Genomic DNA, 27,955 nt, shown 5'->3' on the forward strand with positions numbered 1-27,955 from the left:
TTTTGAGATAAAGAAGTACCTAATCCATCCTGCGCGAAGGAAGTGATTTTCGGATGTTGAAGAAAGGTGTTTTTGAGTTCAGAGAAATAATAATAAAGAACCGCATAAAAGGTAATGACTATGGAGATTTTCGTTGCGATTGCATTAATAGAAAGTTTGCTGTTTCCATATGGGAACACGGGCCGCTTAAGGGTAACACAGGGACCTCTACTACTACAACCTCCCTCAAGGATCATTTGTGGCTATCATTATCGAATGCCGTAGCAAAGAGTGCCGTGGATGTAGGGATGGAATGCTTTTGTTTTCCTACTCTCTTTGGCCGTACGGTACTTGCTCCATCACACGGTGATATTTAAGTCACTCCAATCCATTTTTGCTCCTTGTTAGTAATCTCCATAATTTTATTTGCAACTCTTTCTAATATACGCTGTATATTTTATTTACAGGTATTATAAGCAAACAGGTAACCATGAGGGTCAAATTAAAAGTTTGACAAACTGAAAACTTGACCTACTGAAGTCTTGAAGAATTCAAAATAGGCCTATAACCATCCCCTGTGAATTGAGAATCTATATGCAGATTTTCTTTATAATATTATAGATTATTTATGTTTGACCTAGTGACCTAAGTTATGACCTAGGGAAAAATAAATAGGTTAAAATAAATATCTCATTTCTTCATTAAAATTCATTGTTATAGTTTGTTGTGTTTAATAAATCCAAATATATATTGATGCTCACAACTCACTAGTTATAAAAAATAATTAATACTAATAATAATGGAGGGAAAAAAATGAAGAGAGAGAAACCGAATAAAAAGTATCATAATTAAGAATGATGTAGAAGTGCAGGTATAACCATTCCAGAAGTTTTGATATGAGCCAAGATATAATTCTAGATTTAACCAAGTCATGATTATCCACAGCCATAATTTTCAGAAAAAAATCTGCCCACTATTATTTTTGCAACTTATATTAGCAAACCAGAACACCTTACAAAACTGGAAAAACACTCTTGCGTTCCAACCTGTTCAGCGTGGATTAACTTATTGGGTAGGATACGTCCTCATCCATGCGAGAGTGTGATATGATCAGTGTCGTTTTGGAGAAGCTGAATAATTGCTTTTTGGGAAGACTGGTGATATGATGTACACCTCTGTGCGAAACAAGAAATCAAAATTCAAGGGTGGGCGGCGGCTGTGGTTCACTTCTTTTAATCAAATCTGTTGATGCGATGATTCTGTGATGCTCAGCCGTTGATGTGGGTAGTCTAGGCCCAGACAGACGAGCCGGGCTAACACACAGTTTAATTATTCAAATTGATGTAAGCTGCGCCCGCAAAGAAACACGCCTTCTTCCGACCGCTAGCATCTCTCTCTTACTCTCTCTCACCTGCTATAGTCCGACTTGCCGAAATAATTTCTTATCATGAGAAAAACTTAAAAAAACTGGAATCGTAAGCTTGGATCATTCGCTAGAATCTAATCAGATTACTTGTGTAATTTGTAATAAACGAGTTCCAATTATCAAAATTATTTAAATTTCACAACAGTGCAATGATTCTTTTGATTTCTTATTTATCAAGATACTGTAACAGGTAAGTTGAGAAGTTGAAAGTGAATTGACTGTTATAGTTCAAGTGAATTATGCTCGTATAATTCAGTTAGTATAGACTCTAAAGAGAAAAATTTTCCAGCATTTTAAATGGAGAGACTTCAACATAAAGGTTATACCTATTATTATTTTAACTCTTCTTATTCAACATCTCTTTTACTACCACGCAGATTTTTTTTAATCTGGTACATACTATTCATGGAATAACTTACAAAAAAGTGGTATGCTGGAAAGCCTATGATGCATTCAATATTATTTCCAAGATGAATAATTTAGACAATGAATGAATAATTCTCTCATATGGCTAGAAAACTAATTATCGTACTCAGAAATATGCATGAAATTTGATCTTCAAACAGAATAAATTATTGCCGTATCAACATTGAGATCATTGTGAGCTGCGGTACAATAATGGAATTCCAATCTAATGTGCCTATCCCAACAATATACTGCGTTTGCTATCTTATCTTTTATTACAAGAGCAGGCTGAAGTGTTAAGAGTCGATCAAAAGAGAACAAGGTAAATCAATCCAGTGCTGAGACATCAGTCTACCATAAGTTTCAGTGACAGTTTTCAATCAACAAAATGTCTTTGAAAGTATGGTTTTTGTTCGTCTTCATTATTTCGTCTTCTTCGGGTATGTTCACTCATATATTTTCGACTTTTCAAACTTTCCTGTTGTTGAACACAACTAAACTTATTCTACAAAAATTCTTTGTCATAAGATATTTGAATAATAACAATTTAGTCCTACAATATTCAATTGTATAATTGTCAAACTGTAAAACATGAAGAAACAAAATATTTTTAATAATTCTTATCATGGTATCAATGAAAGGTATTTTGAAAGCTATCAAGGCAATTGTTTCGAACTCTAGAACGAATTTATTACCGTAGCCATCAGTCAAGACTCATACGTTACATTTATAAAAATAAATCTAAACTCACCACGAAGAAAAAATATCATAATCATTCTTTTATTATTCCAAGTTACACAGCACTCAAGATTATATCAAGCTACATAACAAACAAAGTTACATAATAACATTTCAAAATACTACAAAAACTACAAAATTTATATTTTCATTTTATCGATGTTTCCTACAATAGCTTCTTATAGTTATTAAACACCATTAATTTTTTAGCAATGCATTATTGCACCAGAACATGAAATATCAATCAACAATAACATTTGAGTGAAGTAGGCCTACCCATCAATCTATTTTTCAATTATCTAGTGTGTTGTATTCCAGGATCGAGCAATGAAGAAACACAAAAAATCAAAGAAGATGAACCTAATAACAACATTTCACACCATATATTTATATGTTTGAAAGTGGTTTCTCGAGAAAATGTGAGTACGGTAACTCTTCTCTGTATAGTACTACCAGTGTTGTAATATGCTTCATTTCTGAAAAGAATTTGGAATTTTTCATGTAATATTTCAAATATTAATAATGTTTCAAAAATCATTATGCATGGAATTGGATACAAAAAATGAACCATTCTAAGTTACAGTTCTCATTATTAAGTAAGCCTACTTTCGTAATTTATGAAGAATACATAAACACGATATCTATTTATGAAACATAAAAATACAATAGAACATTAATTATATGGACATCGGTTATCCGGATGACCGCCGGTAATCCGGATGCCCGCTGGGTATTATAAAAAATTGAAGTCCCTTAAAAACCCAATCTATCCTGTATTTCAAGCGGCTAATTAGTCCGCCGCAATCAAGGCTCAGTAGAATATTTTAATGAATGAAAGATTCAAGTTACTGTGTCTTTTATTGAGTTACACAACATAGTGTCTGCTTCAACTAAAACGTGAATGAAAGATAAGTGTATACAAGTTAGTATATTACATACGACACATACTACCAAGTACTGTAGGCCAGAATTCGATGTTTCAATTTACGTCTTCACTTGAGAACTAGGGTAAAATCGAGTTAAAATTAATTATCCGGAAACTGTCATGCATCAAAATTAGTTCGGATAACCGGTGCTCCACTGTATTCCATATTTTTCAGTTCAATAAAGGGATGAGTCGTTTTAAAAAAGTTATTGCTGAAGTTGCAACCAACTATTGCAGAGAAACACTTGTGTTACAGATTGACGATTTAAAGTAAGTATTTCATGATTTACCAGTAACAAAACATTATTTATCTTTAATCAAATAATTTAGCCTAAGTACTCATTTATATGGATTCGCCATTACAAAGTAATCAAAATCAGGATAAACTATTACTCATTAAATACTAACTTCAACAATTTGTCTTCCTCTGAGGATAAGGATTTTATGCATGTAAAAAGTTGAAACCCAATTTATTGTTTTTAAATTTAGTTCCACTGTGATTTTTTCTGAATTACTTCAATAGAACATGCTTTTAGGTTTTTCTGAAGATACAAAGCTGCAGTCTTGAATGAGCATATGAACTGTTCTAATACCTTATTCGCTCTAACAACGTTTAATATAATATATCTCAATCCAAACTATTTATTTTAATCTTGATTAAATGTACGGTAATAGATAAATTAAATCCCCCATAACATTACAAAGATAGCTCGGTTTAAGGTTCAATTCCAATAAATATAAATAAAAAAAAAACATGAAGCGAATTGAAAACGATAAGAAAAGAAATGCAATCGTTGCATTAAGTTTCAACAAGTAATTCGATTTTCAATTTTCAACTGATGTAAGATACACAGCAAAAGATTCAAAACAGCGCTTACAGTACATCTGATGCACAGTAGGCGTTCTTTTGAGTTAAAATTACTCTCAAATGACTGTCTTTTATATTGATGATTTGGCCTACTCTCACCTCCCTGTCCCTGTGCATCAAGATGCTTGATTGTGTAGACCTACTTCGCTACTTACCTCTGTCAACATGGAGGAGTCAACGCACTCCATGAAATCAAATCATCGTTTATTGTCATAAAACATATAATATGTTGAGACCATCGTCATTATTCATCGAGTACAAAGCGCCGCTTGCTCTCTTGTAAAGGCATACTGATACCGTATTTGAGAACAGGTTGTAATAATTCTTGTAAGATCTCATGGAATCCATTATTGAATTTTCTCATTAGCATGTATTCATCCTCTGTACTATATGGTTTTGCAATGATTTTATTGTTTCAAGCTATAAAAATAACATTCAATCTAGAAGTTATTCAATTGATGCACCATATTATAATTCAACTGCCTTATTGGACATTCAGTGTTGACTCTTATGGATAGGCATTATACAATAATATTATTAGGTACTTTTTGACCCAATAAACACATGTTATCAAAGTTAAAATAAATTGCGCCCATAAAAAGGACCTCTAACAATGAGTGCAATCGCATGTACACTGCCGGTTGTAAATGGTCAACACTGTTGTACAAATTTGAAGTGATATTTCAAGTGTAGTGAATCAGTAATTTTTAATATATATATAACCTAATTAAACTTAATTTCTAATTTTCAGGGAAGAGAATGTGTTTTTTGATGATATTAGTACTTGCTCTGAATCAGAGAAATGTGTCACTGGCTCATTGCAAATCAAGATACACATTTTCCCCTTCTCATTAAATGAGATACACCTCAACGATATTTGGAATAAAGCCAAGATTTCACCAGTGCTCAAGCAACTTGAAATTGAGGTAAAATTCATGATTAATAGTTAAAAACCTTAATTATTGTTGTACGATTAGCAAGATGGCTGACGAATGATAACTCTTAATTTATTATCTGGTTCTTGTGAAAACAATTATCAATAATTGTATTTAACCAATTGTTGCATTATCTGGTACTATAGAAAATACTGTACCATACAGAGTTTGAAAAATATAAATTTTGTAATTTAAGGATGATACAGAGCGAAGATTTGATCAAGAAAAAGTTATTGAAATTTCAGTTCCTCAACAAGTTTTTTTTTGTTATTGACCGAGCGAAGTGAGGTCTAAGATTCAAGTCGACGGTTTGTCATTACTCTTAATGTTTAAATGTTTATATGTTGCGCATTTACGGCGAAACGCGGTAATAGATTTACATGAAATTTGACAGGTATGTTCCTTTTTTAATTGCGCGTCGACGTATATACAAGGTTTTTGGAAATTTTGCATTTCAAGGATAATATAAAAAGAGAGAGGAGCACCCTTCATACGCCAATATTAGAGTAAAAATCAGACTATAGAATTATTCATCATAAATCAGCTGACAAGTGATTACACAGATGTGTGGAGAAGCCAGTCTATTGCTGTATTTCCATAAGGTCTATAGTTTCAATCAGGTACTTGTGGATGAGGATACTGCGTGAGGTCTATTGTTCACAGAACTACTAGTTCAATACGGTACGGTGTCGTCAGTACCGTTACCATAGTCATAATTTCAAACACTGCTGACATTTTTTTGAAACCCCCCACCCAAGAATTTCAAGAATGCAATCTTAGCAAATTCGCTAATAATATTTGAAATTCTTCTATTAAGCCAATTTTGTATTTTTAATGTAGCCTACCTAGTAATTAAATTCTATCGTGAAATTTGAATCTCTAAAGTGATTTTCAGCTGGAATCAATGACATTATCTACATATATAATATAATTATATATAAAAGCGAAATGGCACTCACTCACTCACAGAACTAAAAATCTACCGGACCAAAAACATTCAAATTTGGTAGTTGGCCCTTTAGAGGCGCACTGAGAACGGATTTGGAAAAATTTCCAAAGATAAACGCCCAAAATCTGCGTTTTCCCAGCGTTTTTTTAGCGTTTTCTCAGCTTTATCGAGAACAAATGAACAGAAAATGTTCAAATTTAGTACAGAAGCTAAGCTAGGGTGTAATAATGTTGTGTTAAAAGGAATTTGCAATAACGTCAAAGATACGCCCAAAATAAGTGTTTTTTTTTTTTTGCTTTTCTCAGATTTATCGAGAACAAATGGACAGAAATTGTTCAAATTTAGTACAGAAGCTAAGCTAGGGTGTAATAATGTTGTATTAGTAGGGATTTGAAATAACGCCAATGATACGCTCAAAGTCTGCGTTTTTCCAGCGTTTTCTATTGCGCTTTCTCAGCTTCATCGAGAAAAAATGAACAGAAAATGTTCAAATTTGGTACGGTACAGAGGTTTAGTTAGGGTCTAAAAATTTTGTGATGAGGTGACTTTAATATTGCATCAAAGATACGCCCAAAATCAGCGTTCTTCCAACGTTTTACTCAGCTTTTCTGCGTTTTCCCAGTACTTTGACTTTCTGATGGAATGAAGTATGCTCGAATGAAAAATGCAGGCGAGCGAAGCGAGCCCGCTGACCTCATTTTTGGACGATCCAGTCGTGGGTCCAGGGGGCGGAGCCGCCTGGCTAGACGGATATGGCGAGCGAAGCGCGCCTGACGGCTATTTAACATATAATTAACAATATTACGTCTATTTCTTAGTTTTATAATATTTACTGCAATCGTGACATTATAGTGTAGGCCGATATCAACTATACTAACAGTTCTGGATAGCGAGCCTGTTGATTCTCACCCAGTTCTTGGTTCGAATGACGACTATTGGTTCATTCATGTAACACCAAACTACATAGGTATCTACTTTAGTTGATAATTATTGTGATAAATAAAAAATCCCGAGTAGATTATTTTATCGTCTTTCACAACATAGTTTACCCCATATAGCCTAAAATCGTCTGATTCCAGTTGTAATGGCATGAGCTATAGCATTTATTCAAATGCTAATGAATATATAATAATTATATTGTTAGGATCTTTTTAATATATGATTTTTTAGGATAATGTACTGTAATACCAACATGAGCTTTAGTGTGGGTAATGGGAGGGATGATATTGATGAGCTGATGAGAGGTTGAAATAAAACTGTATAGTAATGAATTTTGATTTTTTTCAGGAATGTAAAGTACCGACTTCATATAATGCTTTGATAATAACTCTAATTGTGATCATTGTGGTCCTGGGCATAGTGTTGGGAGTACTTTTATATCTATCTTGGGACAGAGTACTGACTTGTTTCAGCTGCACCAAAGCCAATAGGTCAGTAACAATTGAAAAGCTCTTACAAATTTGTTATTTCTCTATTTCTCGTCTAGGTTATTGTATAGTCCACACTTTAATTTACACTGAAGAGAAAAGAGATTGAGTCCGAATTGAAAATAATATTGAATATATACAGTTTATTATGTATGTGAAACATTAAATAAATTATTAGCATCACATTGTCATACAAAAAATTGATAATTCCACGTTAGTTTAATTTTATTTAGATAAATAGTAATCCCACATCAAGATAGAATACATTTTCTATGTTTTTATTTTTATTGTTACCTGGATCCCTTGCTGTGTCCAACCAACCGGGACCCGGAGTATTAAACCGCTCAACGTCCAGATGTTGAGCAATGTGAAAAGAGCAGTTATTAATAATAAAACTCATCCAGGCTCTATACTAAGTCTATGTATCATAGTATGACCAAGTTACATAGTATCAATGTCCAGGTTAGAAGACTGGATAATTTTAAATGGTATTGCACGAATTTCTCATGATAGAGAATTCAATACTGTAATACTTCAAGTGGAAGAGGTTGACTCCATGTCTCAAAAGCGTTTGAAATGCTTTCAAAATTCATCAAGGAACTGATCAAAATTTAGAATAGTTTCACGCATCATTCACCAATATTATTAATTAATGATATTTAATAATTATTGACGATTGAGTACAACTTCAAGCCATGCGCACACCGAAGTTAACCATAAAAACGTCCCGCTATCGTTTCCCGCATCGGTGTGCGAACGTGTTCGGGATTGTTGGATTTTAGGCATTCTACTAACTGTGTTATAACAAAATACTTGTTTAACAGTGAATCAAATAAAGCAACCACCGATGATAACAGCTGGACGTACAGAAATAATGATGTTTATGACTCTGCTTACATACAACCGCCAGGATACACTGCATCGTGTCAAGATGACCAGTCCTACTTGGAGCCAGTACAGAGAGAAAATAATCAATGTAAGACCGATTTTTTTATTTATTTTAATGATTATAAATCGTTATACAATATCAATGTTTACAATATCAATCAGGAGAATGATAATTTTATACCAAATGAATTTCATAAAAAGCTGTTAAAATTGAATTTTCCATAAACATTTTAAAAATATTTCACTATTATCTATGATTGTTTCATAGTAACTAATAATTGAGTTCCTAGACTAGCATAGCCTACACCCTAGAAGAAGTGGACTATTATTTTATAATATTCAACAGATTGAATAACATTTCTAAAAAATCATGGTTTTATCAGAGTCACTCTTTCAAGAAAGATTTATTAACATTATCATTTATATTATAATATCATAATAAAGGAATGAATTTGCTTATACACATACGGGATAGGGAATTCACGAATGACGCATCATCACGTCTGAGCTACTGGACTGATTAACTTGAAATTTTGCATATAAACTCTTTATTTATCAAGGATGGTTATAGGCCTATTTTCAATTCTTCAAGATTTTATTACGTCAAGTTTTTAATTGGACCCTTGCGGAGCACGGGTTACCTGCTAGTTATAAATAAAACCCTTTATTGGATGGTTTCGTCATTGATGCCATGATTTCCTTAATGTGTGCAAGTGAGCATGATGCGACATGCGACTTATAAATAATAAAAATTAAGGTTTTAAGGATCTTATAAATTCTGTTCTCATAATTCAGACATTTCACTCTATTAATGATTCAATCAATCAATTTTATAATCTATCGGTACATCTACTGTACCTTGGTACAAAGTCACTGATGATAGTATTATGTTCATCAAACAGATATAACAGTATTGAGTGAAAGGGGAGGCCAGGACAATCGATGCTATCAGCCGGACAACGGCCTCCACACTGACGCCAAGCAAACACAGCGAGCGGCTCGCACATGGCAGGGGCAAGCCTCGGCAAAGGCACATGACGAGAGTGACGAGTTCGATTCTGGAGAAGAATTTTCCTACCCATCTCCACTTGTAGCGCCTCCTGTTCCTCCAAGGTACGCCTATTAGTTGGTCTCCAACTACTCAAATCTATCATACAATTTCCCAAAAAATGAGTTAAAACTCAGGATAAATATTACTGTAGTGATATTTTCGGGCTCAATATTGATCTGCTTTTATTCTATATTCTGTGAACTTGAAGTTTGTTTACTGTTTTTTAAAAGTTTTATTATCAACCTATCAACTTTGAAATTGTTTTTTTTTTTTTAATTTCTAGATTAATTATTTGGTGTAGAAATTAATATGAACATAGCCTACATAATATTTGGACGATTTGAGACAAAATTAAGAAATTAACAAGTTTTGAGTAATAGCCTGTTGCTTCTTTTCTGACTATCGTATTGTTTGCTCTATCCAATAAATAAATATGTAAATAAGATTCAGAAAAGTTGATTCTATTTTTATTGAAAAAACATTCTACATTTGAAAATTTCGTGAATCAAACGAAGCTCACATCGACTAATGAAGCTGAATATCGACTAATGAAGGACCATCATTCTAATGGAATATTAAAAATTGGGTTCACATTCTAATAAAATGTCTGGTCTCTTAAAATAGAATATCATCATTTAGTTTATATCACCTCCAACTGAAATTTCAGCAAGATGATGCCTCACAAAATAACACTATTTTTCACTAGTGTACTATTTATTGGCTAAACTTAACTTTCTAGAATAAATATTCAAGCTCTTAAACATTCAGCAATATAAAAATCAATTTCCTATTGCATCCGAAAAAGATTATCAATTTTTATTCAACGTACGCTAAATGAAAACCCTAAAAAATGCATATAAAATATATTTTTTTATCCTAAATATATATGGACAGGATAATCAAGAGAATACATTGAGCTCTCTGACTAAAATTTAATTTAAGCGTTTTGAAAGCTGTATAAAAACTTGGTTCATTCGATAACTGAAACTTTTTACAGGAACGAGAATTCTGGAGACAGTAGAGGATCAGGGTCCTTAGCCAGCCAATCAACAGTGGAAACCGGCGTTGGTAGTAGCCTTCACTACCTGTCATCACCAATTCAACACTGACACTTCTAATTAGAATTTCCTGATTACCATCAATTTTGTATTACCTAACATTTTTCATAGATTTCAATTGTCATGTAGAAGATCCACTTATTAAATAAGATTAAGTATTTATTAAGTACTTATTAAATAAGCATATTTCTATCAAACTAATTCATTCATTCGCGAAAATTCTCATTCATGCAATGATTACTGTTGATAACAGTAATTGAAATGTAACTCTGAATTGCTGATTTGCTGGATCAGTCATATTACTAATTCCTTCACATTGCTTTCTTTTCAAAAGAAGATGAATAACAATTTTCAATTGTGATTTCATTACCCGAATGCTCTTTTCTGATCGTTTCACATAAAGCTTTCAGCAGACAAAACATACATATATATAATAACTGAAGAATAATTTTTTACTGTTCAACTAAATATTATCAACCAAGGAACCTAGAATACAAAACCTATATTCTAATTACATTGATATCAACTAATAGTTGATATGAGAAAATGAAATTGATCTGTTGTGATAGTGTCTTCAAATATTATATGTTAGAATAATGAGAATGAAAGAAATGCACAGTTAGTAATAGATTTATTATTCAATCAAAGATAAATTAGCCTATAAATTGGAATAAACTACAAACTATTCAATCCAAGGCAACTAGCATCAAGGCATGATTTCATTTCAAGTGATCAACATTTGAACGAGATCAGTAACATAAAAAATGACTAGATTTCTCCTATAAGAACTACATTTTTGCTGTTTCGTAATATTTATAACAACTATTCAATCTCCTTGATTAAAATAAAATATGATTGATTATATTTGAATCTTTTGAAGCCATTTTACAGTAAATGGGAATTTATTCAGCAATATACGTGTATTTATGCATTGTAATAATCGAAGTAGGAAGAAACTGTTCAGCAATAACTATAATAATTGTTATAATACAGTAATTTTTATCGCTTATTAATTATTATTAATTACTGTAGAATTTAATATATATCACTGTATTATCCATTGTATGTTTAATCATGTGTTAAGAATGCAATTTTAGGAGCATCATTTATGATAATTATATTATTATATGCTAAATTATTATTGGTGTTGGCAGTACGATCAAACTTCTCAACTATGTTCAACAATATGAGAGCAAGTATACAATACATAGAAATTATGTTGAAGCTTGTTATTGAGAACTTTTGTGAAAACATCTTACAAGTTATTATTCTTACCTACAATTAATTAAAGATTTCTGTATGGAAAAGATATGTGTTGGGGAAATAGTTATAAAAGTTAAAAGTTATAGCTGTGACGATGCAACATCCCACTACCTCCGTAAACTACGGAGGTAGTAACCATCTACGTTTAACGCTGTTCTACGAGTAGGGCCTACATGATGAATGTATGATCGCGTTTATTATGATGTTTCATTCCGGGTTGAAACCAACAGCTGATCTATCTCCGTTTAAACCGAGATGATGCATTAGGCGAGTGATTGGAAGACTTGAATGACTTGTGGCCATTCGGTGGCCGGCCACTGGCCGTTCGGTTGGACGTTGAAAGGACTCGATTTCCAGTCCCATTTTGTCACTGGAGTAAACCAATCGGCACCGTAATTGGCTTCTACAAACTTTTCTGTATCACATGGCACTTTCACTTTCAGGCTCTTGAACAACGTCCAGCAAAGCGCGAAGGGTGGGAAACTGTACCTGCAAACAAAATTATGTCCACTCTAATCATATTACAATGCTGTGGAACTCAGAATTATTGATTTGGACTTATTGATTTACTCAATGAAGTAATTATTGAAATTGCACTTCTTATTTGGAAACTTCTTATGAGAAATCATTAATATGATGCCACTCTATGCATTCAAGCCTAGTCTATTCTATCCTATTTTATGAGTCTATTCAAGTTCTTTTAGATTTTTGTGTTTTTTGAATTATTTGATTAAACAAATTATTCAAAGCAATTGTTTAATGATAATTATTGAAAGAGCTTCTTCATATGTAGCGTGGATAAATAAACTAAAATACTAAATTACAGAACAAGTAAATAAGCTACTCTCGAATGTTTGATTTTGCTAGTAAGAATTGTTAAGAGTACTGTATAATGATTTTTGAAGATTCCTTATTGAACACTCAGCTCAAATTAATTCCCTGTCATTTAATACTCTACCTAGCAATTGAGTAAAAGAGGTTTGTCGAAACTGCGAAATACCACCACAATATTCTATTTATTTCACATTTTTGACCTATTCTAATAAAATTATTCCAAAATACAAATAAATTCTACACATATAGGTCGCTGAAACAACATATAATTTTCTTAGATTAGACTAATAGTCCAGGAGCAAAAGAACCAGAAAAGACAATTCATGGTCATTTTCGGAACCATGGAATAACCATGGAAGATGTCATAATTTCTTTGTTAGGACTAAAGTCTGTTCATCAAAAGGAGAGACAAAACATTAAGTATACGTTTGTTCAAGTATAAAAGTAATGACTCATATCAGCTATTATTAATAGATGAAATAAGTTTATAACAAATGAAAGTAAAGAGTAAGCTGATTACTTTTATATTATTACACAAACGCAAAATTCATGTTTTGACTCTCCTTTCGATGAACGTACTTTTGTAGCCTATAAAGAGAAGCGCAACGATGGTAAGTCAAAATCGTGGGCTAACACCTCGAAAACAAGATGGCCACCAAAATGTGCAGGGGTTTCTTGTAAAGCTCATATTTTGAAAACCGTTCAAGATATTTTCGCAAGAAAATATTTGGAAACCCGTCTTTTTGAATGGATCAGTTATTCATAAATTGATTTGTATGATTTCACATCCACTTCTCAAATAAATTAAAAGGAAATTGAAAATACTCACTTGAATTTTCGTCCAGATTTAACCTGGGTTCCCCCATTCCAATATGTTCCATCGGAATCCTTATAGAAGAAGAATATATCGAGTTTGATGGCGGATTGGTCGCTGAATGAGAGTTCGAGCGAGTCGTTGGGTCGACCCAGTCGCAGCATCAGACTCAGTCCGCGCGCATTCATGGCCGGCTCTATTCTGTCCGAGTAGGAGCTTGCCATTGTGCCAATATCCACATCTCTGCTGTGCGCGATTATGTCACATTCTCTAGCATAGCCTGACAACAACCAAACAACAATATTGGTGAATTTCAAATAATACTGATTTTTACTTACTTACAGTTTAAACTTTCAAGTATTGTAGAGAGCACAAAGCTGAGAGAAAATTGAAAAGCTTTCAGTTTGAATTTTTGAGTATAAAAAATAGAGAGCACGTAGATTAAAAACGGGACTAATTCTCGAAAAAAATTTATAAAGTCCGAGAGATCTATAGTCTATAATATTATGACTTATCTATAGTCCGAGAGATATTACTTTTTACATGGCTCTCTCTCAAAGACAGAGATGCCCGATGCTCTTTCCTTCTCAATGATATTTATTTATTCGTTTCATTTATTTATTGTACAATACACTATAATCATAATATGATCATGACCTTGAAGGAAAAAGCCTGTTATGGGCTAAGCCTGTAACATTTCTCTCCAAAATTTTAATAAAAAGTTAATATTTTCCAGAGTATTAAAGTATTAAATTATTATTCTTATTGGATAAATAAATGAATATATTTAATTTGGTCTGCTATCGGTCACGATGCGTATCCCTCTCCCACTGGATACTGGCATAGAGAAAATATAGCATAAGAAGATATCCATGGTATCCCATTTTACATTTTCAAACCGACTTTTCGTTAACTCAAGCCGATTAATGTTGACTACTGTCTATTATTACTGTTTTGGTCGGGTGAGAATGTAAGAAAGGCACAGTTTAAGTGACTACCAGCGTCACATAACTTTACGAAAAAAGATGTACTACGACTATCAGCTATACTTAGCATTGAAAATTGGAACATAGACGCCCAATAACATGGGATATCTTCTTATGTTATCTTTTCTCGATGATACTGGTACTGGTTTGGACTAATCAGGATAATAATTATTGTTAATATTTGTGAATATTAGCTAAATATTTATTCAACCAGTTTAAAGTGTTAACAGTCCGTCAATTATACATTTAAAAAATCATAATTTTCATTGGAAATTATAAAGATATTTTTCTATTCCGTGAATCAAACCTCAATTTACGACCTTCCAGAAATAGTTTTGAAAATATAAGAATGGATCTTAAAGTTTGCCGGAGACACAATACTTTTACCTAGCTAATAGATTAATCAATAAAACTCCAGATTACCTTACTGAACATATTAATGAAAATTCTGTTACATTGCTTAAAAGAAGAACTATTGAATGGATAATTAAATATTAATAAAATACATAAATAATTATAAAGATAACTTTGAAGAGGCTGATAGGCCGACATACTCACTCAGACCAAATAGTACAAGGACATTCAAAATTGTTCATAGTAGTCTAAGTTTGTTGTGTAGACAGCTTATGCACATTAGCACAAAATTCATCAATTTAGTACCGCCTTTATTTCTGACACATCATAAAAGGAATGATCTAAACGAATGGAATGTATGAATTTTCTTCATGAATTGAGTTTCATTTGAATTGACATTTTCATTGAATAGCCTAGCAAGTACATAATCATCTTGATCTCTTCTTTCTCTTGTATTTTTCTCTCATTCATGTTCTCCTTCTTTCTTATTTCATTTATTTTTTTCTACTCCGGTTTGTTTCATTTGTATAAATTGGATCAACTAAATCAATAACTATATTATTAGGGTTAGAATAAAGACTCCCACCAGCGAGCAAGTTTTACTTTTGCTGGTGGTGCCACGGCGAATATTGTTTTGTTAAAGAAAAAAAATGTATTCTTATTCATAATAATCACTTGTTAAGAATTTTTAACGAAATTGTATTTTGTTTTTTATGGCAATAAATTTTGTTCTGATTTGATTTTGAAAAATTACCAGTAAAATTGAGGACATACTTTTTGAGTGACTCTTCTCTTTGTTTCAATAGTATGTTTGCCATACTCTTCTTTCTCTCTCTTCCTTTCTCCTTTCTCTTTGAGGGTTGAGTGTAAGAGAGGGCCGGCTGCGCCCCAACTTCGCCCTCCTAGGTCAAAAATAGGCAGTCATTCTATTCTAATCTTTCTTTCTCTCTTCTTTTCACCCTTATTCATCATCTTCTTTTATTATTACATTATATAATTTCTTATTTCATAGGCTAACTTTTGTAAATTCTTAATGACTCGTATTGAATTTTGTATTAGCAACTCTCACCTGCGCACAGGATTTTCCTTGCAGGTGATTGGTTTCTTGTATTCTGGCTGAACTTTTATTTATGTTTTTTCTTGAAGAACCAATAAAGAATTTTGAATTGAATTGAATTGAATAATTGAGTAGTATAGACTGACCAAGTAAGGTTCCACTATTCAACCAGAATTCAATGTTGAGCGAGTCGAGAACTGCTTTGGCTTTGCTCAATAGTTTGAAAGCCTTGTGCCGGAATCGGTGCGCCGATTTGGTCTGCAGCCGGCCATAGGTGCGATTGAACCGATCTGCGCGCTCCTCGTTGCACTCCACGAAGCGACACCTCGAGCTGTCCAACAGGAACGCACTTATATTCACCGGCAACAGAAAGTCCAAGTGCGTGCCAGGCAGCAATTTCCACGATGCTTTGAACCTGCAAAATATGCTCAACTTCAATCAATCTGAAAATATGCAAATAATTTAATGAGTGAATTAACAACATGCACATCAAGATTGCAGAACATTATTCTTTGTTTGGTTGTCATGGAAAAAATTGTAATGTGAAATTTTCATCTTTCAATATTATCATCAAAATTTTATATTTGTTTGCTTTCCTAATATGGATTTGTGTTTAGAAATAAGTTTTCTTTAATTTTAAACTTTATAAAATGGAAACTCAGGAAGTTGAGGTGCAAATTTTAGTGAGAAGACATGAAGAACCCAATACTTAACCTATAAACTTGAGTGTTAATAGGAAATGACATTGGGTAATACGGCGAGGCAGAACATCCAAAAAGATCTCTCTGCCGATAAAAGCCATATGAATAAATAAATAAAATTATTCTTTTATCAAATTTAATCAAACCAGCTACAATAAACAAATACACCAATAATTGAATAATGAATAGGATTGACTAGCAACATTTAGGGCCGGTTTCCAAGCTCGGGGTTTTCTAAGTTCTAGACTTTAAACAGCTGGAGTCAAAAATTGGTTTTCCAAAACGGTGCGTAGTTGGAGTCCACGTTTAAATTAAATTTCGAAAAACTAGAAAATTGAACAAAAAATAAAATAGAGAGAAAATGTTTCATTTCGTAAAGGAAAAACGTTTCCAATTTATTATAGAAATGAGAAAATAAAGATTAACTATCATAAAAACTGCGACTACGCCCCGTTTTAGAAGGCCAATTTTCCGACTACAGCTGTTTAAAGTCTAGAACTTAGCTAAACCCCGAGCTCGGAAACCGGCCCTTAGCATGTTGAGTGGTGGTTGAGCTCAAACTTGGCCCTATATCATTATAACTAAAAATAATAATTAATTATTTTTATATTCTATATTCTTTCTTATAAATTACTCAAATAACTACACCCAAGAATTATCAATCGTCCAGCTACCGATAAATCTGATACTTTCCAGCTACCAATATGACAAATCAAATTTTATGTTGAAAGTTTCTATAAAATATCACAAACCAACAAATAAATGGATTGTAATAGGTGTATAATATTCTGAAGAAATCAAAATGGATGAATTAATTTTAATAATAAAAATGAGAAACAGCATGATTTTCACTTACTTTTCAATGAGACCTTCGCTATGTGCGAATAGAGTGTGTTCGATATTCGAATAGGGAACTCCTATCGATGTGAGTTTTTCACTGTGATTGACGTCATTTTTCATGTGACCGAACCACCAAGTATTACTCTGAGGAAGGAGTATGAAAATAATCAATTCAAAGTTACCTTGGTATAAAACTTTACAAATTTCATGCAACTGAAATCCTACTTTAAACTACTATCACAAGCTATGGTTAAGAAAGTAATAGTGATGGAGCATTCTGGAATAGCAAACAAAACGAATTAACATCAATACTAATTGGAGGAGCAAGTGTGGCTGAGTAGGCTCAGTAGCTTGGATTGGCTGCCATTGTGCTGCTGCGTTGTGGATTCCAGTTTGCAGAGTACACTAATATCCTACTATCGTTACCCGTTGTATAACACTACTCAAGAACAAATCTTAGTGCCAGTTGCACTGAAGCCTGTTAAATTTTAACCATGATTAATTCCACAATAACTAATCAGAGTAGCCATCTTATCAAAAAGACCTTCTCTGATTGGTTCTCCTGGAATCAATCAATCAATCATTTTATTCAGTAAAATGCATCACAAAATTGGTCCCGCTAAACCTAAAAGATTTTACAGCAGGTGCCTAGGAATAATAAAATACATAAATAGAATGAATGCTAATTTTAAAAATAAACTAAGGAGAAAATTTTTTCATCAAACTGGGAGTTTAGGAATTTAAAAAGGAGTATGGGGTATTAGATGAACTAAGGATGATTAATAGGGTGGTATAGGGTTAATGGGAATTGGAAAAAATGGAAAACTTCAAATCATTAAACTAATAAAATAAACTTGATACTCTATAGTAAGTAAGCATCAAAAGATATTAATCTTATTCAGAATTAAGGATAATACTAAACAAAAAATACAATAAGTGATCGGGAGTCTCAAACGTTAATTATCCATCCATATAGTATATGCAAATTAAATAATATATTAATATATATTATGAAAAATTAATCACGGTTAAAATTTAACCGGGTTTTGTGCAACCGGGCCTTATACTTATACTTAACAATAGAAAAAGATATACTAATGTTTATTTTATTTTACTTCTTTCAAATCAACTCATTATTTTTTCAAACGTTTTTATTTATTTGCTTCCTTAGCGATTTTATTTTATCTGTTCATTTCTTGAAAATAAATACAGAGTGTTCTGAAAATAGGTGCCCATAAGTCAGGGCGTGATTCCTCACATCAAAAGAAGAAAAAAGTTCTAATTAACATAGGTCCGAAAATTCTTGGTTACCAAGTTATAGAGGGTGTAAGATTTCGTCTGAATTTCAGTTCCCCTGCTGAAACGAAGCCCTACGGGTATTTGTTGGCAGTTAATTAAGATGTTAAATTTAGCGTACTTTATGTAAAATGAACTGAGAAATTAAATAAAACCGTTTCCAGACCGGTAGCTACAGTAATGTTTAATATATGTGATGAAATACGCGAAACTTGGTCCCGAAAAACAAGTTCATTTAAGGTTTGAAGCAGATTTACTATGTAAAATGTACAATAAATACAGAATATTTTCTTACAAAACATGTAGAAAATTTAATTTCGAAGAGAAAGAAGTAGAATAAGTATATAATAGACAAACGCAACCTTGAAAAAATAATTCTTAATTACATACAAAACTCATAAAAAATGTGATGATTTCTTGATCCATTCCGAGCTGCTTTGTATAAACACACTTTTTCTATGTATTTGAACACGACATGCAGTCGATTATTAAGTAAATATTAAAAACTTTTACTTACTGACTGGAGTACTTTCAATCGTCTGGCGATCATTTTCAACAGTCTGAAAGTACTCCAGTCAGTAAGTAAAAGTTTTTAATATTTACTTAATAATCGACTGCATGTCGTGTTCAAATACATAGAAAAAGTGTGTTCATAAAAAATAGAGAGCTCAACAGATTTTGTCTATTTTTCATGCGTTTTGTATATAATTAAGGATTATTTTTTAAGGTTGCGTTTGTCTATTGTAGACTTATTCTCCATCTTTCTCTTCTGTGTTTATTGTACATTTAACATAGTAAATCTGCTTCAAACTTAAAAGGAACCTTTTTTCGGAACCAATTTTCGCGTATTTCGTCACATATCTTAAAAAATACTGTAGCTACCGATCTGGAAAAGGTTTTATTCAATTTCCCAGTTTATTTTACATAAAGTACGCTGAGTTTTACATCTTAATTAACAGCCAAAAAATACCCGTGGGGCTTCGTTTCGGCAGGGGAACTGAAATTCAGACGAAATCTTTCACCCTGTGTAACTTGGTAACCAAGCATTTTCGGACCTATGTTAATTAGAACTTTTTTCTTCCTCTGATGAGAGGAACCACGCCCTGACTAAATGGGCACCTTTTTTCACAACAACCTGTATATAGGCCTATTCATTCAAATTTATATCTTCTTCTTTGGCTGTGCCTTATCCCATTTAAATGGGGTCGGCATTCCTTTCTCTTAGTCTGCCTCTCCACAAAGCCCTATCCAATGCTTCCCCTCTCCTCCGACCACTCTCCCGCAAGTCATCCGCTATCTCCCCACCTCATCCTAGGTCTACCTCGTCCTCTCACACCATCCAAAACCAAATCCTGCACTCTTCGTCCAACATAATCCTCCTCCCGTCGCTGTACATGCCCAAACCACCTCATCCTTGTCTCCTGCGTGATTTCCGAGTGGTCCAACTTTTACAGTGCCTCTAATTAATTCATTTCTTATTTTATCTCTTCTTGTAACCCCACACATCCATCTTAACATTCTCATCTCAGTCACTTCCATCTTTCGTTCATGTTTCTTTGAAATGGGTCATGTTTCTGTTCCATATAGCATAGCTGGCCTCACAACTGATCTATACACTTTTCCCTTCATTTGACAATTCACTCTCTTATCACAAAGAGCACCACTCATTTTTCTCCAGTTCATCCATCCACAATTTATTCTATTTCGTTCATTCAAATTTATATATTTCTTTAAAATAGTTTGTAAGTACAATTTACTGTATTCTTGTGATATTGTTTTTATACTATTTAGTTTTAATACAGAATTGGTCTAAAATATTGTCTTAAATCAGCAGCTGCTGAAAAACAGTTTTGACATGTCACCGTACTACTGAGCCATGCTTGATTGTGTAGTGTTTTTTGTGATACAATAAATAATATTCTATTCTAGAACCTACTGGTTTAGCAGGACCCAACATTGTATGTATTTTTCCCAATAAATCGATTGATTGAACACATCAGCTTACATCTTCATTGCTTTCAAAAATATATTGTTATAATAGGCCTATGACATTATGTTATATCAATGTCCATTCTTTGAAACTAACTATGTAACTTACGACAGAGGTTGTATTATAAATTGTTTCACTGTTTGACTATGCTTATTGCCTTTTTGTAAAGTTTTACGGCAGATAAAATTTCTTGATTCTTGAAGTAAACTATAGATATGATGTAAGAGAAGGGATCTATAAAGACTCGACACTTCCAAGAAATTGTAGTTGTCTCTGATTTAGTGAATTGATTTTCCTACGTTTTAATGATTATGAAAACCAAAACTGATCTTACCTCTCTTTTACGAAAGACAACAATTAAAAAGGAATAATGGCGTTTGATCAAGTACGCTGTTGTTATTTCTCCTTTCAGATCTTCAGTATTTTTTGTGCAGCCAAAAGCTACAGAGTGAAATCCTATACGTTTGAACGCTTCAAAAACCTAAAAAGAAAGAAACACTATCAGTTATCAGCACAGAGTACTGATTTTCATGGTTTCTTCAATCATTTTCTCAAAAAAAAAAACATTCATTGTGTTGTTGAACCACATACAACTATACTTTATCAATGTATACAGGAAGTACAATACCCAGATTGTCTGAAAATATCAAAAGTAATTCTAGTGAAGGAAAAAGACGACAAACTAATGACCTATCTGTATAGTTACAGTACTTTCAAGACTATTCTAGTACTATCTTATAGTCAATACTGGTTTCAAAAAAATAAATCTACAACTATGGCTGTTGAGGACATAGTGAAGTGTATATATTGGCTCTTCTGAGAACAATGAATACACTCAATTGACATGAATCATCTCTTTTTCTTTTGAGTTTTTAAATTATTATGAATTCATTCTAGTTTTTCTGCTCTCTTAGTATTTCACTCTTAGTACTTCTTCTTTTCGGATTGAAATTTTTTTTCTAGTTTTTCATACATTCCATATGTTTCTTTTTTCTTTATTATATTTTTTCTATTTTCGACTGAATCTCAAGCCACTAATTATAGCCGACTGATTACTCGTTGCCATCGCTCAAACTACTTAGTTTTGCTGGTAACGCCAATGATAATATTATAATCGATTTTTAAATGGAAAATATTTTAATTTTAAGTTTTTGTAATGTATTGTATATGAAAATTTTTATATTTTTCACATTTGTAAAGTTTGTTTAATGATTTTGGCAATAAATATTTCTTTCTTTCTTTCTTTCACATAGTGTGATCTGACAAAAGCTTCGACTGTTTATCACATTGTATCTTACTTGCCAAACTCAAGAAATACGGTATTGGGGATAAATCACTGAGGCTGCTAGAATCTTGTCTCAGGGGTGGACAATTTATAAGCTGAAACAACAACAAAACATCCAGGACCAGAGCAGTTAAATTTGGCGTACCCAAGGGATCTGTCTTAGGTCCATTTATGTTTCTTTGTATGATGAACGACCTGTCTACAAGTGTTCCCTGTCGAACTGAGCTCTGTACTCTATGCTGATGATACAGCGCTCGTCTCAAGTCATGCTGATCTTCACATGCTGCAATAGATTGGGGCTGAACCAATCTTTTTTGTCAGTAAAACAGTTTATTGGTTTACTGCAAATTGGTTGCTATTGTTTGCTGAAAAAACTCAGTCTATGGACTAAGATGTGGTATCAGAGATTATGAGGCTGTTGTAAAACTTCTTGGCATTCATCTGGACTCCAAATTGGTTTGGCGGGTACATGTGAGTAAAGTCTTTACTAAATTTTCCAAAGTCATCAATGCCCTACCAAGATTTAGAATTACGATTACTTTGAATAAACTGAGAACTGTTTTCTTAGCCTTGTTAAAATGTCATATAGTGAATGGAATTAAATTATGGGGACATGCTCCCTCAATAAATGGCATACTTTTGTGCCAAAATTGAGACATAAAAGCTATGCTTAATGAACCCATAGTCTGTAAAGATAGATAGTCTATATTCTATAAACCTAATAAATGTCAAGAGAAGTGTGTTTCACTATAATGAAAGAGGTGCACTTCACAAATTTTATGTTAGAACTAGTCATGATATTAATGTACGTAGATGCACTCTTGGAAAGACTCAGAAGCACTGTTTTTTGTTTTTTTTTTTATAAAATCTTTTAACAAACTACCTACCTCTTAATGTGGAAGAGGCTCCATTAATGTGTTCAAGATGAAACTGATCAGTGGTTCGAGAGAAATCCATTCTATTTAATAAATGAATTTTTATCTTAAGGCTGTATAAACATATAAACATTCAAACATTAAGAGAAATGCCAAACCGTCGACTTGAATCTCAGACCTCACTTCGGTCGGTCAATAACTAGTAGTTCTGTGAACAGTAGACCTCGCGCTCAGTAAGTTACATTGACCTGTTGTTATGTTTTCTCAAAAATTAATAGATAATTTATCAATTTAAAATGTCTAGAACAAATCCTAAATAAATATAGAGCTTTCTGTCCTATCGTAACGTGACGTGTCGTCCCGGAATGTGAGTGTGAGCGCTGTTATCAGGTCTGGCTGCAACTGTCTACAACGTTGATGGAAAGATACATTTTCAAGATGTTCGATGTTTTTGAACGGGTAGTATTATAGTCCACTAGACAGCTGATTTATGATGAATAATTCTATAGTCTGATTTTTACTCTAATATTGGCGTATAAAGGAGGCTCCTTTTTCCTTTTATATTATCCTTGAAATGCAAAATTTCCAAAAACCTTGTATATACGTCGACGCGCAATTAAAAAAGGAGCATACCTGTCAAAATTTCATGGAAATCTATTACCGCGTTTCGCCGTAAATGCGCAACATAAAAACATATAAACATTTAAACATTAGGGGCGATTGCTGAGATCGGGTCTGGCTAACCCCGGCGCAACGTTGTTCTAGCGCAACTTTGGTCTCGGCTAAAAAATCGGTTTGCTGAGACCGAGTTTAGCCGTCGGTCATCTCTTGGTCGAGAGCAACTTTGATCCGCGGGTTTAGCCAGACCGACGCTCAAGAACAGCCATCTTGAATGCTACTTTGGCTCTCACACGCTGTCTTTGCGTATTGCTTTTGCACTCTCTCACTCACACTCACTCACTCTCCCATCATTCGTTTCTTTCTTGTTTTTTCTTCTTCCCCTCCCTCACTCTCTCACACTCTCTCTCTCTCTCAGGCATAATATGCCTTTATTAGGGCATATTGAAGAAGAAAAAAAATCAATCTCATTTTATCTCTCTCTCTCTTTCCTCCACTTACTCCCATTCTCTCTCTATTTCAGTCTCGATCCTCTCTTGACCGTCGTTATAATGGTCATCTGTGATTAGATAATCTTCTAAACTCTTTCGAATGTCGTTACAGTAAACACATGAACAACTCCTCACTTTTTTGTTGTTCATTTGGAATTCATTTTCATTTATTTCAAAAATGTAGTTTTTTTTCTAGCGTATTGTCCAGCTAGGAATTTAATGTAATATTTTTCCATTACTGAACAAATAATAGCTATCGCCGCAACACTATGTACAATGCGATATGATGCTGCAGTACTCACATAAATCGCCAGTCTCTATGTGGACTACCATCAGCAAGAAGTCTGAGAGCAATATGCACTTCTCTTCAGTTTTAAATTCTGATACCGTACTCGTCGACTTGAGATATTGGTTCGTAATAATCCAAATATTCAAGATAATCCATTATTCACTTCATCCACTCACAAAATCACTTCCACAGCAAGGATCACGCAAACGAAGGGTCACTCATCACCATCTGGACTCAACTTAATAGTTCAATTATGCAATGCAGACTATTTCTGCATCCCGTGATGATGCAAGCAAACGCAGCTGCCTCCAATTAGCAACAATCAACCCCACATAGATATCATCTCACACTTTCTTACAATTACAACGTATTTAATACAGTTCTCCTTCATTACTGGTGTAGGTGCAGTTCCATATTATGTTCAAACCAATTATAGATAGCATCGATACTATCGTAGCCTAGATTCGTAGAAGGTAATCGACCACTGATAGAAATTGAGTCAAAAGAATTGGCTTCCAATTTAATATATTTTCAGACATTGTTTAAACCAAAAAATATATAATATGAGTGTTGAGAGAATATCAGAATGATAATAAATTTATGGGCTACTCAGTGAATGGGCTAGTGCGTACTGCCAGAGACAAATAAATAGGTACCGTAACTTTCAAACAGTATCTTTACTCTATGGAACTGCGTATAGCGAATACTTCAGAAAGATCTTTTTGAAGTAAGTCAGTTTTGTTTTTACCATCTTTAACAATTGAAAGTCTAATGAAATTATATTTCCATTCTATTTGTTATATGAACTGAAATAACATAGGCCTATGATATTTTCTATGAAAAATTAAATAATGATTAGCCCACTGAACATAAAGAAACTTCATTATTAGGATGTAGTTTTTCAAGTGGAAATTGCTTGAAATCACACCAAATTAAGGGTATTTTTCTTAAATTTTCCGGGGAAGGCCCCCCGGATCCCCTTTTCGTGAGAGGTAAAGAATTTCCTTGTTGTTTGAAGGTGTTTTCATTTTCACTTTCTTATGATATAATATTTAAAACATTTTAAATATGACTTTATGGGTAATGAAATTATTCAGAATTCACAGATGAACCCCAATTTGACATTGGTTTTTAATAAAATCAAAAGAATCCCGAACTTAAATCTGCCTCCTAGCAGGTTTATCCTGCTCTGTTGTTTTCCCGGTCGGTGTGGGACTTTTGAACACAGCAAAGTGGACGAATGTTCATGACATGATTTGATAATTATGATTTAATATTCATAGTTTATACAACTAATTCAAAATAATGAAAAATCAAAGTTTGGATAAAATTGCACTTAGTGCATTATCCTTGTACGCCCATGATAATAAAGTGACAGTACTCAAATCTTGTTTAGAAACATTCCTCAACTTAATGCCAACCTTACAAAATTGGACTGGGTATTAATTTAGTTACCAATTTTAACCATCTGTTTCGGAGAGGTAGTTTCTCTATATTATAGTTCTATATTAACATAATATGGTATGTACATTTCACAATGTAAAATGTTAAATGCACTATGAATATTAAATCATAAATTTCACTATGAATATTAAATCATATCAACTCATGTCATGAACATTCGTCCACTTTGATGTGTTCAAAAGTCCCACACCGACCGGGAAAACAACGAGCACGAATGTTCACTGCTTGCCGAATACCAAACATCCATCCACACTACTCGAACACCTAGCATACTCGCCGAATGCCGCATGTCTGGAGCCGGCTGAAACAACGAGCACGAATTTTCGCTGCTTGCTGAATAGACAAACATCCATCCACACTACTAGCAATTCGGCTGCTCGGTGTTTACCGATGCATGTCTGGAGCCGGCTTTATGGAAATACGGTACAGCAATAGACTGGCTTCTCCACACATCTGTGTAATCACTTGTCAGCTGATTTATGATGAATGATTCTATAGTCTGATTTTTACTCTAATATTGGCGTATGAAGGAGGCTCCTTTTTCCTTTTATATTATCCTTGAAATGCAAAATTTCCAAAAACCTCGTATATACATCGACGCGCAATTAAAAAAGGAACATACCTATCAAATTTCATGAGAATCTATTACCGCGTTTCACCGTAAATGCGAAACATATAAACATTAACAAAAATGCCAAACCGTCGACTTGAATATTAGACCTCACTTCGCTCAGCCAATTATCTAATCCTACGACATAATACAGATTAAAATATAAATTAACATGCAATTTATAATATTTAACTTTGATTTGCTGTTCTTACATTTTTGTGCAATTATGACTAAACAGGTAAAACTACTTAATTCAATAAATTTACTTAGCTGCTTGATGGATTCAAGTAAGTTAATAGCATATGGTAATTTTTGGATAGTAAAATAAATTAATAAAGATAAAAAGTATATAATATTACATCCGCCGTTGCATTTAGTTCGAATTTACTCTTTACTTTGATACAATGATATAATATTAAACAAATTATTACCGGTAATCATTCACTTGATTCATTAGCCTAATGCTGAAAAGTTACCTAACTTACCTCATGTTCAATATCTTTACTGACAGCTAATTCCAAAGTTCTAGAGTCAATATATTTACAAATTGAACATTTCTGATTTTTCTTCGACACATCTTGAAAAATATTTTGAAGCAAATCTCTGTCAGTTACGTAGATTGAATAACCGTGATCAGATAGTACTTGTTTCACTATATCCAAATCATCCACAGGATCGGTAAAATTAAGGTTTTGTGAATACCAATTCCATTGAAACTCATCATTCATAGAATACAAAATAATCAAATAGATGATTAATTGTAATAAGAGTGTTATAAGACCAAGAAACAACCAGAATTGAAGTCGCGACCTAATAAACCGCTTTCTAAATGTAAAGAAAAAAGGCACATTCTTTAACATACCGTTGGTAAAAATTATTAACCTATAAATTTAAAGCTATTCTATTACAAAGCAGGCTACGTTTTTGAAGTTCAACATGAACATTGTAAAAAGCAATAATAAATGTAATCAAACTCAAAATAAAGAAAGACCTTCATTGTTCATTTGTAATTTCTAACCTAAAAATTGTATGTTTTGTTTACATCTTAGACCAATTATAGAATAGACACGCTGGGAAGTTTAGCCTCTGGTGCCAACATTTACTTCCAAATCCACCCATCTCGACGTCATAACCAAGCTAACAACAATGCATTGTTTTAGGGAACTAGTATTTTTAATACCAGGTACGCGCAATCGCCATTTTGAGTCACAGAAGAAGGAGCCAAATTCAAATTACATCCGTACGCTATGTTGTATGGTTTTGGACAGAATTTATATTGATGAGAATATTTTTCTAACAAGGATGAATTCAAAAAATGAACGTATTGTTCAGAACAAAATGAAATGATTTGTATAAAATTAAACAAAACCTGGTACCGTACAAAACTAGTCCAGCTACAGTCCTTCAACTCTGTGCCTCAACATTATTAGTTTTGGAAAGGTGCAGTCTTCAGAAAAAAGTTTCTATCAATCATAATTAATAGTCTACTCACTACTGCATGGATTATTATTATATGTAGAAATTATCAATACCAGAGTA

The 27,955-nt window shown here is 33.0% G+C and overlaps 2 protein-coding genes across 2 annotated transcripts; one reads left to right on the forward strand and one right to left on the reverse strand.

The window, feature by feature from the left end:
• The first annotated feature begins 2,089 nt into the window (after positions 1-2,089).
• LOC111043727 lies at positions 2,090-12,660 on the forward strand. Its single transcript, XM_022328767.2, has 8 exons — positions 2,090-2,250; positions 2,867-2,967; positions 3,649-3,743; positions 5,093-5,267; positions 7,513-7,655; positions 8,477-8,628; positions 9,443-9,653; positions 10,589-12,660. The coding sequence occupies exons 1-8, from the start codon at positions 2,199-2,201 to the stop codon at positions 10,698-10,700; spliced, it is 1,041 nt and encodes a 346-aa protein (XP_022184459.2). The 5' UTR covers positions 2,090-2,198; the 3' UTR covers positions 10,701-12,660.
• On the reverse strand, positions 9,113-27,530 carry LOC111043715 (fukutin). The gene is made up of 6 exons (XM_022328750.2): positions 26,902-27,530; positions 21,119-21,265; positions 17,515-17,642; positions 16,104-16,372; positions 13,576-13,840; positions 9,113-12,401 (listed from the first exon to the last, which is right to left on the reverse strand). The coding sequence occupies exons 1-6, from the start codon at positions 27,274-27,276 to the stop codon at positions 12,176-12,178; spliced, it is 1,410 nt and encodes a 469-aa protein (XP_022184442.1). The 5' UTR covers positions 27,277-27,530; the 3' UTR covers positions 9,113-12,175.
• Between the last annotated feature and the right edge of the window lie 425 nt (positions 27,531-27,955).

The sequence above is a fragment of the Nilaparvata lugens genome, chromosome 2 (assembly GCF_014356525.2).
Source record: "Nilaparvata lugens isolate BPH chromosome 2, ASM1435652v1, whole genome shotgun sequence".
Taxonomy (NCBI): domain Eukaryota; kingdom Metazoa; phylum Arthropoda; class Insecta; order Hemiptera; family Delphacidae; genus Nilaparvata; species Nilaparvata lugens.